The 14,189-nt window shown below is 40.3% G+C and overlaps 1 protein-coding gene across 2 annotated transcripts in view; it reads left to right on the forward strand.

Annotated features, from left to right (window-relative positions):
• fbn1 (fibrillin 1) overlaps positions 1-14,189 on the forward strand; it is a 64,048-nt gene that overhangs the window by 21,778 nt on the left and 28,081 nt on the right. Inside the window, exons 23-35 of one of the 2 annotated variants that reach the window (XM_035652380.1) lie at positions 23-73; positions 189-314; positions 425-652; positions 743-868; positions 2,114-2,242; positions 3,516-3,641; positions 5,346-5,471; positions 5,587-5,709; positions 6,469-6,594; positions 7,184-7,309; positions 10,819-10,941; positions 12,145-12,267; positions 12,415-12,540. In XM_035652380.1, coding sequence (XP_035508273.1) covers positions 23-73; positions 189-314; positions 425-652; positions 743-868; positions 2,114-2,242; positions 3,516-3,641; positions 5,346-5,471; positions 5,587-5,709; positions 6,469-6,594; positions 7,184-7,309; positions 10,819-10,941; positions 12,145-12,267; positions 12,415-12,540 — 1,659 coding nt within the window. The remainder of the gene's footprint in view (positions 1-22; positions 74-188; positions 315-424; positions 653-742; positions 869-2,113; positions 2,243-3,515; positions 3,642-5,345; positions 5,472-5,586; positions 5,710-6,468; positions 6,595-7,183; positions 7,310-10,818; positions 10,942-12,144; positions 12,268-12,414; positions 12,541-14,189) is intronic. The other variant, XM_035652381.1, reaches the window with a different exon arrangement.

Genomic DNA, 14,189 nt, shown 5'->3' on the forward strand with positions numbered 1-14,189 from the left:
ATTGTGTGCCCTGCTTTTTCAGACCCAATCTGTGGTAAAGGATTTGCTAGAGTCAAAGGAAATGTCTGTGAAGGTAAGGGTTGCTTGGATGCCATGTAGACCCACAAATTCAGACTTCAGACTCATTTTATTCGAATAATGTGAAACACTGGAACATTTGTTGTTGTTTGTTCTCTGCTGACTGTCAGATGTGGATGAGTGTCAAGTGTTTCCTGGAGTGTGTATCAATGGCAAGTGCATCAACACACCGGGCTCCTTTTTCTGCCAGTGCCCTCCAGGAATGACAGTTGATGTCAGTGGCAGGACGTGCATCGGTGGGTACTGTATATATGTAGTGGTGTTATGTTTAAATGTCATATGTGCTGTCTAATTGAACTGCATCCTTGTATCAAAAATATGTCAAATATGTGTCCCGGACATGCAGACCTGCGTACGGAGCAGTGTTACCTCACCCATGAGGATGAGCGCTGTGGGGCTCCTATCTCAGGGAAGCACCGTGTGGATGCCTGCTGCTGTTCAGTGGGTGTAGCCTGGGGCCCTGAATGTGACGAATGTCCGGAGAAGGGCACTCCAGAATATGCCCAGCTCTGTCCTCGTGGCCCAGGCTTCTCACACAGGGGTGACTTCATCAACGGCAGACCATTCCTCAAAGGTATTTTACAAAACAAAGAATGCATGGACTGCCTGGGTTGTTTAATCAATGGTCTCTCACCTGTCTTTATCCCCCTTCTCTATACCTTAGATATAAATGAATGCAGGATGATAAACAGCCTCTGCTCAAATGGAAGGTGTAGAAACACCATCGGCAGCTTCCGTTGTCGCTGTGATAGCGGCTATGCTCTGGACTCTGACGAGAGGAATTGCACTGGTGAGTAATACTGGATGCAGTTATTGGGTTAATTGAAATCAATCAACTACAATTTGATAACTGATTCATCTTTTAGGTCATTTATAAAGAAAAAAATGTCAAAGATCTGCAGGTTCCAGCTTCTCAAATATGAGGATTTGCTGCTTTTCAATGTTTTATAACGCTGTAAATTCTCTGGGTTTGGGGCAATTTGTGATGGGTATATTTCACTAATTTCTAACAGTTTATAGACTAAAGAAAGAAATTAATTATTAAAAAACAACTGCAACTTGATTGAATTCATAACTGTACAATGTTTACTTAAATAACTACAAAGATTGATTTTGAATTTGAAGCTTTCAGCTAAAAACAGCTGTTCACATACTGCATACAGTAGGAGCTGACATACATGTAGCTGCTGTTTTTGGCTTTAATGTTTGCTCAACATCCGCTATGACAAATATCTCAGCTCCATTGTATCTTTACAAGTCTAACCATTCTTCATCAGTCCCCCTTTTCTGAATCCCTCTGCCAACACTAATTACAGTAAAGTGGTGTAAAGCCATTGCCTACATTCAGCTCATTCAGTCTAATGGGAGTCTGGCTGCTTTGGGCTTGTTGGAGCTGGTCCCTGTAGTCTGGTTAGCTACATTACTGCTCTTTTGAAATGTGCACACATCATTTTAGGTTTAAATGCCAGTGCCATGGCTTTATTCTGAAATAATTTATGGGCTCTTAGTAAGTAAATGATATCTGGGACCTTTTAACCCCATATGAATGAGATCCCAGCCCAAAGTCTTTGCTTTAAGTGTTTCAAAATGTGGATTAAATTCAAAAGGGAACAGGCCTTTAGCTTTGGAGACTTTGGAAGAATCTGCTTTAAGGGCTAAGTCTCCCTAAATCATTCTTAAATTCACCACTTAATCTCATTTTATAGTCTTTCTTTCATGTAGTAACCTTTTGTTAAATATTTTGTGCTTTTACGCTTCGTTTGTCTTGCATTTATATTGCATGCCTTAGCTTCATTGCATTTACTACTGATCTGTCTTTCTTTCTTTCCTTCTGTGTTAAATCACTTTATTACTGAATTGAAAATCTGTACAAGAACAAATGTTTTTATCATGTTTTTATCTTATTTTATCTTTATTCTATGTTTATAATAAAGTCAAGGAGATATCTAAATGATTTTCTCTGCATGCTTAAATGCTTGTGAAGTTTTAAAGGGATGTTGTACCTCGCTGAGTTTTTTGCATTCCTTTCCTGTAGACATCGACGAGTGCCGCATCTCTCCGGACCTGTGTGGACAGGGCAGGTGTATCAACACAGCAGGAGATTTTGAATGCGAGTGCTTTGAAGGTTATGAGAGTGGCTTCATGATGATGAAAAACTGCATGGGTGAGTGACGGAATCCTCAGACAACAACACCTGCAGACACTAAAAATACATATATTGAATCACTGCTTCAGCTTGAGATGATTTGGTACAGATACATGCAGAGACAGCATTCTTTCATTTGAAATAATTTAGTCTGTGAGGACATGAGTGAGAAACTTGATCTCCTTAACAACTCTCTTGCACACGGTATTATAGTGGCAGCATCTGAGAGCAGAGAGGTTTGCCAATCTATAAAGGTCTCCAAGCATAAGGAAGGCCTGCAACACAACCCCCGTCTCAATCACAACCCTGCCATCTCCTCCACGCTCCCTCTCGGCCCATAAGCTCTGGATGAGGTGCTTAGGCTAACATGCCAGACCTGGAACTCACTGTTTAGACGGCTGATGTAATCTGAAATTTCCAGGCTGTGCGCATTTGTATATATGTGTGTGTGTGCAAGAGAGAAGGAGAATTAAACCGATTGTATTTAAACCCCTGTGGGGTGTTGAAAGAGTCTAGTCTTTGCAGCCCAAGTGTCGTCACAATCGCTTCACAAAACTGCTCCATAAAGTCTTAAAGATAATTGTTCTTTATTACATACTTGACCTGCATGTGAGGGACACACAATCAGCTGCCCAGCAAAATGATTTTTATATATGCAAGTCCTAATGTTCTGCCATCTGTCAAAATACTTAATGCTCTATTTTTATTCTGGTCTGCCTTTGACGCCGTTTGATTAAATTCTTGGGAGAAATTGTACACAAAAAAAGAAGAGTTTCAATACTTTTGTTGGCCGAAAGCTGCCATTAGACCAAAACTGGCGAGACAAAATTTACTTGCACGCTGTGACAAAAAATGCAGCTGGGGCTGGAAATAATGTGGGAATGGTTGCAATCATAAGCTGTTGGTACTGACTGGGCGAGCTGGCTTACAAAAATAAATAAGTAAAAACACTTTTTTTTGTTACCGTCGATCTCGGTTCTTAACACCACTGCCAGCCATAGAGCTGCTTGTTATATTCTTTCAGCACGCAGTTATATAAACAAAGATATACACAGTCTGACTCTCTCTCTTAAATTGGAGTCTCACTATTTTGCAGTTGACAAAGGTGAATTTTGACCTGCAAATGTCCAGAGCCAACCGGAGCTCACTTCGCGACTGGAAAAAAACAATCTTGAATTTATCTTTGACGAGAGGCAAAAATAATATTTGCAGAGACTGTCTGAACCCTAACACTAAATACTTCTACTTCTGTCTGTGTATGTACTATATGTGTGTGTTTCCCTATCGTCAGACATCGATGAGTGTGAGAGGAATCCTCTGCTGTGCCGTGGAGGTGACTGTGTAAACACGGAGGGCAGCTTCCAGTGTGTTTGCCCCGAGGGACACGAGATTGCGCCCGATGGGTCGGCCTGTCTAGGTGAGTGATGAGGTCATCAGACGGGAGAGTCGGGCAAACTCTTTGTCTCTTTCCCCTTCTTGCTTTTCTCCGTTTTTTAAGAAGTCTGTGGCAGAATGTAGCTTTTACTCTGTTTTCTTTAGCGATGAAAAAAAGGCAAGAATGGTGAAGAGAAGAAAAATAGGTGGAGATAGTCTGAAGAACAAGGGAGCTTTGGATCGTCCCCCTCCATCTGCCTCTGTTTCTACCTCTGTGTGTGGGCTCACTGGGCCTCTGTGACAGTGTTTGAGTCAGATCTGTGTATGTGTGGTATATATTCTTTGATAGTTAGGCTGATATGAACTCTAGGCTAGTGTATTTGTTGACATATGTGCACTGAGAAGGGTCTACTAGGATCTCTCTGGTAAAGAGAAAATCCTTGGGAAATGAAAAGAGTTATGTAGCAAAAGAGAGCTTTCAAATTTTTGTACTTTTAAATATTTATTTAGGTCTTAAATACTTATTTCTTTGACTGTATTTTGGCACTGTTTGTGTGGTACTGTAGTTTCCACTGGTAATGAAGCACTTTTTTGTGTACTTTTATTTTGAAATGTCTGTAGCATCCTTTAGAGGCCGGCCTTTTATGTGTCAAGTTCTCATTGGATAATTGACAAAGATTCAGACATCATGTTGTGTATATATAGGCAGTTTTTAACCTTTTCTGTGAAACACTCCAGTCAAGGCTCTGTCCTGATGCATGTTGGCTGAATAATGAGCAAACTCTTCCACTAAGTCAGTTAGAGGTAGCGACAGCACACTCTTTCTACAAGAGTAGGGCCTGACTTTTCTGGTGGTCTCACAACTCCTATGTTTATAGCATTGAGCTGATCATGCATTATTCACTAGGTGTCATTCTGATGACCTAATAAAGTGTGTGATGGTTTCAGTCCATGACCTAATGCTCAATCACTGCCCTTTAAGCTAATGTATTTTCTTTTTTACCACCCAAAGTAATAAAAACAATGAAAGCATTACTGAAAGCTGCCCACCTCATCCCTTCTGAGACACTGGTCTTCATTATCTCTGATGATGTAACATGTACAAGTGCTAAAATGATGATAATGATAATAAACTTTAGTTATACAGCAAATTCCATTCAGATGGGTGTCATGCAGCGTGTTTAGTGATGTCAGATTCCTTGTTGGAAATGTCCTATTTATCATCATTAGGTCCTGAATGCATCATGAAACTTCACAATTTTTAATTGAACAATGATTAGTGGTTTCCGCTGAATTGACTGGCCTCAGGCCGGTGCGCAGTTAAATAGTTTATGCACACACGTACACTTAAGAGTTCTAATGTTGCAAATAAATGAGTGGGTAGAGCTGAAACGATCAGTCAATTAATCAATTAGTCAACTGATAGAAATTAAAGCTATTCCGCTAATCAATTAATCGTTGAAGTTTAAGTATGTTTTTTATAGTTTTCTATTATATTAAACTGAATATCATTGGGTGTTGTAAAATTGTTGCTGTATTTAATTTCATGGCTCAAGTGATTATTTATTCATTTGAAAAAATAATCAACAGATTAATTGATAATGAATGTCACCCTGAAGGGCAACTGATATATTCCATTTACTCCATCCTGACTTGCATATCATGTTTAAGTATTTAAACTTCCAACCATCATGCAAATGAGCTACTTGTACCTTAAGCTTTAAATATATGCTTTATTCCTTCACAGATATCAATGAATGTGAGTTGAGTGACAGGCTGTGCAGGAACGGCCAATGTGTCAACATGATCGGCCGCTACCAGTGTACCTGTGACACGGGATACAAATCTACTGAGAACAGATTGGACTGTGTTGGTACGTATTGAACATATTACTCTTTCCTTTCGAAGATATTCCTTCTGTTTCCACTGAGGCAATATGAAGGTTGAAATACCAGCAGTATGTGACAGTGTGTTTTTCTGTCTCTTAGACATCGACGAGTGTACCATTGAGAATGGTGGCTGTGAGACTTTCTGCACCAATTCAGAGGGTAGCTATGAGTGTAGCTGCCACAGTGGATACGCCCTGATGCCTGATCTGAGAAGCTGCACTGGTGAGTAGCTTTGTTTCTTGTCTCTCTGTCTGTCATTCTGTCATAATTCATCTCTTATCTTGTGTCTGCTACTCTGTGTTACACAGTAGGCACTTCTATTTTTTTAATAAGCACTTTTACCATATTTGTCAAGATGTGGTAACTGAAGAAAACTGCCTTTCAATGATTTACTGGTCAGAACTTTTTCTATAGATTGTACAAATAGTAGTACAGAATAAATTCAAAGGTTTCATTTAAAGAAACCTCATTTCAGAGCAGGAACAAAGCACAAATAAACATGGTTCCTCGAGAGTGGCTACTGTGATTTGACTGGAACATGTCCAAAGAAAGCATGCATTGGTCTGAATAAAAAAGGTCAAGACTAAATCTTAAGAATCTTCATTTGTGATTAGTTTCAAAATTACATTTCTTTCTTGGAGGATGTTCATTTTTGACCATCACAGTTAGTCTTCATGTCCATAGACTGACTTCTGTGACTCATATTCCTTTAATTACCAGAGACAGATATACAGAGAGAGATAAAGCCAGTAAACCTATAGAAGAGCTAAAATTAAACTTAAAATTACTACCATTTCTCAGCACAATGTTCACTTTATTGCACAAGCTCTGTCCTGAATTGAGCATGCTGATTTGTGAGTAAATGTACACCAGAATTTCTTATATTTTCCTTTATTCTACCCTGCATAGAGAGAAATGTGCCCCACTTTGTCTGCTCCTGTTTCATTTTTCCCTTTCTTTCTCTCTGTCTTCAAATCTCAGATATCGATGAATGTGAGGAGAGCCCCGACATCTGTGATGGAGGCCAGTGTACCAACACCCCAGGAACGTACCAGTGTCTATGCTTTGACGGTTTCATGTCATCCGAGGATATGAAGACCTGCCTGGGTAATGGATGCACATTATATACCCAAAATAAAACACTGCAGCTCTGCAGCTCGAAGCTTATTAGATCCAGTTCTCAGAGATTTACTGAAACAACGTAATGATCACCTTAAAGGTTATCCAAGATATGATTCATGAGAATAAGACTTAATGACTCAGATCTATGAGTGTGTTTGTGAGAGAAAAGAGTGCAATGTTGTTGTTGATTTATAAGACAGTGAACATTGTGTTAGTTGGTTTGAGCAGGGAGGAATGCATGACATTTAGATGTCTGGTTCCACTGAGTGAGAAAACAAAAACCTGATATCAATGATGTAAGGACTTCTAAATGGGTCTGCACAAACACATACTCTATTATAGCTTTATTTATTAAAAGTAAACACATTTTAAAGCCTTAATACAGTTCATGATGTCATTTTTTTGTGACTCACTTGCATATATTACAGCTTATCAAAACCTTTTTGGCAGGCCGAATCAACAGCAGCTAATTCAGTTTAATTCATTGTCATAAACTTTTCTTTTATTATAGTTTGTGTTTAGCAAATTAACATTCTTGCTCTTTCTCTGTTTCACTCCCCCCCTCCTTTTCTAGATGTGGATGAGTGTGAGCTGAATCCAAACATCTGTCTGAGTGGGAACTGTGAGAACACTAAAGGATCCTTCATCTGTCACTGTGAGCTGGGATATTCTGTACGCAAGGGAACCACAGGCTGCACAGGTGAGCGAAACAAACACACTCAAGCATTCCTAACAACAACAAAACATCCTGTCAGTGGAAGAACGTGGATGGGAGTGAAAGGACGGTGAGTCAGTAGAGGGCTGCTGCTGATTATGTGGTGAATGAGAGGTGTGTGTGCGAGAGGAGTGAAAGCAAGTTGAAGAGAGAGGTGAGAAGTGAGAGGATGCAAGGAGAATGTCTGGCTAACCAGAAGCAGCTCTAACATTACTCACCCTCATTCAAGAGCTCCTGTCTGACTTGATGAGAAACACGCTTACAAACACACATTACACGCAGTCACGTGCACTAGCAGCAACAGCAGCGGGAGCAGTGAGATCACTATGATCTGTCAGATGTATGCATCACATTGCATCTTTGTTTATTCTTTTGTTGCTCTTTCATTAAGGTCAGTTAAACATTACGTGATGGTTGGAAAAGTTCTGCAGCATGTAATCACCTGAAACAGCTCCAGAACACATAAATACAAAGTCCATCCGGCCGGTAGAGTCTTTTGCTAGTTTGGACTCACTTCTTGTCTTGCCAGAGTTAAGTCTGATTTATATGACCACTTAAAAGTTTGGGATTGAGGGCTAGTTGAGAGTTTGGGCAGTGATCTTATCTGGCCTCGTCTCAGTTATCGAAATGAGTCAGACACATAGTCAGCAGCAGCACGTCTTCCTTCAGACGCAAATAAACAGGTCTGTCTGAAGTATGATTCAAACTCACTAACTCACTCGCACTCAGACCTTGCTCATTCTAATCCCATTAAAATGTCCATACAGTATTTTCCTTGTTTTGAGAAAGCTGGAGTTGCACTAAAGCAGCCGGTTCTGATTCACAGGTTTGGAATTTCAGCCCCAGAATACCAGGGAATCAAGACACTAATTCCTCTCAGGCAGGCAGGATGTCTTGTTATAGATAAGTGAACAAAACCTGCTACTCTTTTTGGAACGGATCCCCTTCCAATATATTCAGAGGAAAAATGCATAAGAAATTGGTTGTCATTGTTGAATTGCCTTATGTGACCACGTTGGTATGCGTGGACTAAATCTTCTTGCGTGTGTGTGAGTGTTAATGAGTGAGTGCTCTCAAGCCCAGATCTGATCCAGCTGTTGATGAAGCTCCCACAAGAATTATTTCCATTTTTATTCCACAACACTGAGAACTCAGGGGCAGGGTGTGTGAGTATTCGTATGTACGCTTTAGCCCTTTTGGAAAGTTAGGACTGGGTGGAGATGTGCTGGTGGAGTTTACAAGGCTAGGAGTGTCTCAGCTTTAAAGACAGGATCAGGGCGAGGGGTTAAGCGTGTTGACTTTATCATCTTCAAGCTAAATGACAAAATAGTAAAACAATTAGATAAAGAAGACTATATAGCAAACAAGAAATAACACAATTTTTGTGTTAAAAATGAAAGGTTTAATTCAAAAGCAATAAAACACACCCATGGTCAGTTCAATAGACTCAGGGGTTTGCTTCTACTATCTTAAATGGTCTGGTGTAACTAGTAGCTATTAATAAAGTTAATTATTAAGTCAATCTTTAATGACTCTTCTCTTCCTTCTACGGTTAAACTAAACTTTAATATTTACCATTAACTCTTTATTGTCTTGTGGCCACAGATGTTGCAGTTTATCAAAAGCCTCACAGTCTCAGGATTCTGCTTGGCACATAGGGAAGTTGCAGCATATAGCCTTCAAATGCAGAGAAAGTGAGAATATTTAATATGGTTTGGATCAGCATATATTAAAATGTTCTCACTTTTATTTGCTTTTTTTTGTAGCATATAGCCATTACTGCACTAGCAGATATTTCGACATAAAGCAAAATAGGCAGAAAGACTGATAGAAGCAAAGAAAAGAAAGGCAAACAGATAAACAGACAGGCAATCAGGCAAGCATACAACCTGGGAGACAGCTAGACAGCCAGGTAGGTAGATGTGTAATTCTCTGCTATCCCTTTTTATCCTTCTTTGCCCTTCATCTGTCAAACATTAGCCATAGTTAAATCAAGCCTCTTCTTTGACACCAGCTGTGACCGCTGACACACTTCTCCCATGCAACAACCTCTGTTTGCCTTTTACATTTCCACGTGAGAATGTATGTGTGTGTGCTCTCTCTGTCATCAAAGGCTCTGGGGGAAATGATCTTTAATTCTGTCTGTAATCCAGGGAGATTCGTTTGCTCCCAGCCCTCATATTAACCCCGTCATCAAGTGGAGTGTAAATATACCGTACCCTCTCCTCAGGAAGACTGTAAACCAGCAGCACTAATCTCTAATTGACAGTGTTTTGAATTACTACCCTCACAAAGACAGACACACAGAGAGGAGTGTGTCTCATTGGCTGATAAGTCCTAACATCTTGATCGAGTTCATAGCATGGCTTCCCTTGATGTACAGGGACACACACACACATGCACACACATATTTGCACAATCCCTCTGTCAAAGCTGTAACACTCAGTCTTCAGGCTCAAGGCCAGGTATTGTGTTGGTCAGTGTTCCACAGGGTTGTTTTGGCCTTATATTAGTAATAGTCATCATTGTTGTTGCTCCTTACAGCCTTTTTCCATTGTGCCATGTAGTTGATCATGTCAGAACTGCCTGAAGGAACCAGAGCCACAGAGTCATTCACAGTATCTTACCACCACCAGCTGCTGCATGGAGATCCTTATTGGTTACACCCTACAGGATGTAAACAGTTTTATAGGCAAGGCAGATTTTAATAGTAGCCAATTTAATTGTTCCCATTAATTGTTGTTGTTCGTTTATTAAAATCGAGGGCCACAATACAGCATATATAAAGAGGTATTTTTTATAACCACATTATTGTATCTTGTATCTAAAAGTACTACATTTTTCATCCGTTGGCAGAGTTCACATATAATTATAATGGTTTTGCTTTGAAGGAATGTTTATTTGTAGAGTTGGCACATTACCACGTCACATTTTATAGAAATTATATTTGGGAAAGATTAAATTTCCAAACCTGCCATCTGGGGTGGTGAGAAAACCAAACATGAGCATTAAAAGGGGGCTGTTACAAAAGCCTCATATGAGAGGTGTAGCGTCTGTGGGTGAAGAGGGAAAACTTTGCCTAAAATAACCTCAAAAATACTAGTTCAGACGGAGCAGACAGAACAAGGCCTTAACATGAGGATATCATTCTCCCTCTTGGCCTTTTTTTTTTATAGTTCTCTGGACACACTTGCACAATGAAAATCCAGACACTTGGTCTGCTCATTAAACCTCTGCAGGAAGGCTATTAGTATCAGAGATCATGAGAATGTCTCTGTGCCTTCTGCTCTGAAATACAGCTCTCTGTGGATGAAGACAGTGACCCAGAAAGACTTAGTTCTGTCGTCTCCTGCTGCTGTCTTTATACAATTCAAACCAAGCATCAACTCACTCTACAATGCCAAGAACCCCACTGGAATGAGAATGCAGACCCAAGTCATTAGACCATCAGAGCAGTGTCTATTTTCCTTCTCATTTGTTTCCTTTTTTGTCAGATATCAATGAGTGCGAGATTGGAGCCCATAACTGTGACAGACATGCCACCTGCACCAACACAGCTGGCAGCTTCAAATGCAACTGTGCCCCAGGGTGGATTGGCAATGGCCTCAAATGCACAGGTAAGGTTGCACTCAATGCGTCCATTTAAATAGTATATATAATCTGCATGTTATGGTGCCTCAAAATAGAAGGAATGGAAATGTATGTAACATTTTGTCAATATCCAAGAAAGGTGAGGTAAAAAAAATCTTATCTCTCTGATAAATGTTCCATTCTTTTTTCTCTGGCATAACAAAAAAGATGATCTGAAAATACCAAAACCAACATGAGGTGATCCTATCAACAAGTATTGCCTGTGTAGCCAAGTCTAATATACAGCACAGTTCCTTTGTAGACCTCCAAAAACCCATAAATGATCCACACTGTTGCACTAACTGACATGTTCCTGTGTTAAGATACAGCAGGCACTGTAGTTTATTTTGTGTTGGTCCCAACATGACATCCTGGTGCTGTAAATATTTGTGTATTAATCCACGACTGAAAATAAACCCCCAACAAATACACTATTTACCCTTGTCTGAGTAACGTTTGTTAAGATATACAGTGCCCAGCTGTTTTAGGAAATTATTTTGCCTATTTTAAAAACTATGTATTTGTTTAATATGTATGTTTTCATTTGGACAAGCTTGTGGCTAAGTGCCATAGACAAGGTAGAGAAGTCAAACAAGAAAGATGCACCAATGTATTTGCTGTTGGTGTTTTCATTGGTTTTGTTTTGTTTTCTTAGTCTTTACACAGTCTTTCCAACAACCACCAATGCTGGTTTGGTTGAAACAAACCCTTAATGAACCAGGTTAGATGCAAAATGGCCACAGCGTAATCCTAAAAGTGATTATTTTTTGGCTCAGATTGTTATTCCAAGTGTCTGACAACATTATGGAAAGGATCCCTATGGAGATAGACCTTTTGTTTAACCAGAAATAGCTGTTACGTCACTACCGCTCGCCATCCGTCTCCATAGACAATTTTAGCTTGCACATCATCGTAACTTCATTGAAAGTGGACAGAAAATAAAATATACCTCAACCGCCTTTGGTAGTCTTTCCAGTTTTTCCACCAATCAACAACAGTGGTTAGGTCGAAATATACTGAATTCACCAAGAAAGATCAGAAAAACAGTTTTAAAACAGGGAGAGCGAGTGAGATATCGTTCCCTGCTCAGGATGCCTTCAGTCCACTATATATTTACATAGCAAGAATTTGTTTGCTGCAATCCTAATGTTCTAAATATCGTATTATTTTTGGACTCTGTTGTGTTTCAGACCTAGATGAATGTTCCAATGGGACACACATGTGCAGCAACAACGCTGACTGTCACAACACCATGGGCTCATATCGCTGTGCGTGCAAGGAGGGATTCTCTGGAGATGGATTCTACTGCTCAGGTCACACATTTCAAATAGAAATCCTCAATATCTATCCCTACAATCCACCCACATTTTTGCTTTTTAAAGATACATGAATGCACTGTGTGTTTATGGACTGTTTGTGTGTGTGTGTGTGTGTGTGTGTGTGTGTGCTCACCTCTACAGACAGCGATGAGTGTGCAGAGAACAGCAACCTGTGTGAGAGTGGCCACTGTCTGAACCTGCCAGGAGGCTTCCGCTGTGAATGTGACATGGGCTTCATCCCCACTCCTGACGGCAAAGCCTGCGAGGGTAAGGCAATACAAAACCACTATTCCTGACTATCCTGCTTCCAGACCTCTGAATTGGTGCCCGCCTCTAAATTATGTTGAGTGATTCAAAAGGGTCTGGTGTTACTCTGGTGAATGGTTGTTTGTTTTCCTGTTTGGAGAAACAACCAACCCAAACAGATGTTGCCTTCAAATGGAACTCGTGAGATAGTATTTTGGAGATGGGAAGTACACAATATGCTTATCATCTGAGTGGTTTTAGTTTGCTAAGGAACCGACACCAACAATGGATCTTGTTCCCTTTTTAGATTTGGTGTTTTTTTGCATTTCAACATCACATTTAGGAATAAGAAATAGTCCAGAATTTTTTATTGGATGTAGAATTTACATAAATTGAGTAAATTATTAATGTGATATAAGATTGCATGTAGACTACCTCCAATACCTCTAAGGAGGGATATTGTTTAAAAACCTGGGCTGAGCTACTGTAGAGTCGACATACGAACACATTTATGACTGGTAGCAGACGAGTGTGACTCATGCTTCCAGTGATAAGGAATTGCTGGATTCAATTGAATGAGCAGACTGACCTCATTTTGCTGATGTGTCAAACATCCTGAAATAACCTGTCCAGTCCTCCCTGCTTCAACTCAGGCAGGACTGGACAGTAATGACTTGCGCAGAGTCTAATGATGTGGAAGAGCACAATTTCATAACCTTGGCTGCTGCTCTCATAGTGTATGTGTGTGTCTGTCTGGATATGTCTGGGCATTTTTTGCCCCAGAACTGTCATTCTTTAGCAGAGGTGAGTGGCCTTCACTTCCTATTGCTGGCTGCCAATTTTCCACCATGATCCCATGATCCACTAATCCCTCACAGCTGGGCTTCTCTCTCTCTCTCTCTTCTATCATTCTCTCTTACAATCTTCTCTTCTCTCTCCCTGTCTCTCTTTTAGCAGACATAGCACGCAACTGTACCTTTGCTGATATCTGTGTCCAATGGACCGCTGCCAGAATATCCAGGACTTCTTTTAGATCGAATGTAATTGTTATGAACTGGACAAGGCCGTGGAGGCAAACTGGCAACGGTAAAACGACCAGGTCAAAATTCCCAGTCCAGCTATGCCTGTAATGATGCTCTGTTATGCCCAATGAAGCTAAGGAGCAATGTGAAAGAGTGCTATAACGCAAGCAGGGTGTACGAGCGGTCGCAAGAGATACAGGCCTCTCATCTACCCTGAAGATACCAGAGGAAACTCACCTCTCTCTTCTTTGTGACTAAAGACCTGTTACAAAAACATGAAAGACCTTATATTTTTTGGAAATAAGAAAGTAATAACGTCTGCTTTGTTTTTTTCTCAATATCAATGATGTGCAGACCGACCAATCTATAATGAGTGTGTCAACCATCTGAAGCTACCATGTAACTGCAGCAGACTTTGAACTCAACCCCACTCGTGGGCCTGTGAGGAGACCAACAATTCTCACTACAAGCTTTGTGTTGATCTTAGCTTTTTATAGAACAAGCTAAAGCAAAGGCAAACACAACTGTAAGCCCTGAACACCTGTGGTATACAGCACCGCTCTGGAAGCTGCTACCTGGATGTTGTTCCCGAGCATGCATCAGAGAGCTTGGACTAGCCACACATGGCAAAAGCAGTTGGTGTTTGAA

The sequence above is a fragment of the Morone saxatilis genome, unplaced genomic scaffold, assembly GCF_004916995.1.
Source record: "Morone saxatilis isolate NCDOM2014 unplaced genomic scaffold, NCSU_SB_2.0 Contig11, whole genome shotgun sequence".
Lineage (NCBI taxonomy): Eukaryota > Metazoa > Chordata > Actinopteri > Moronidae > Morone > Morone saxatilis.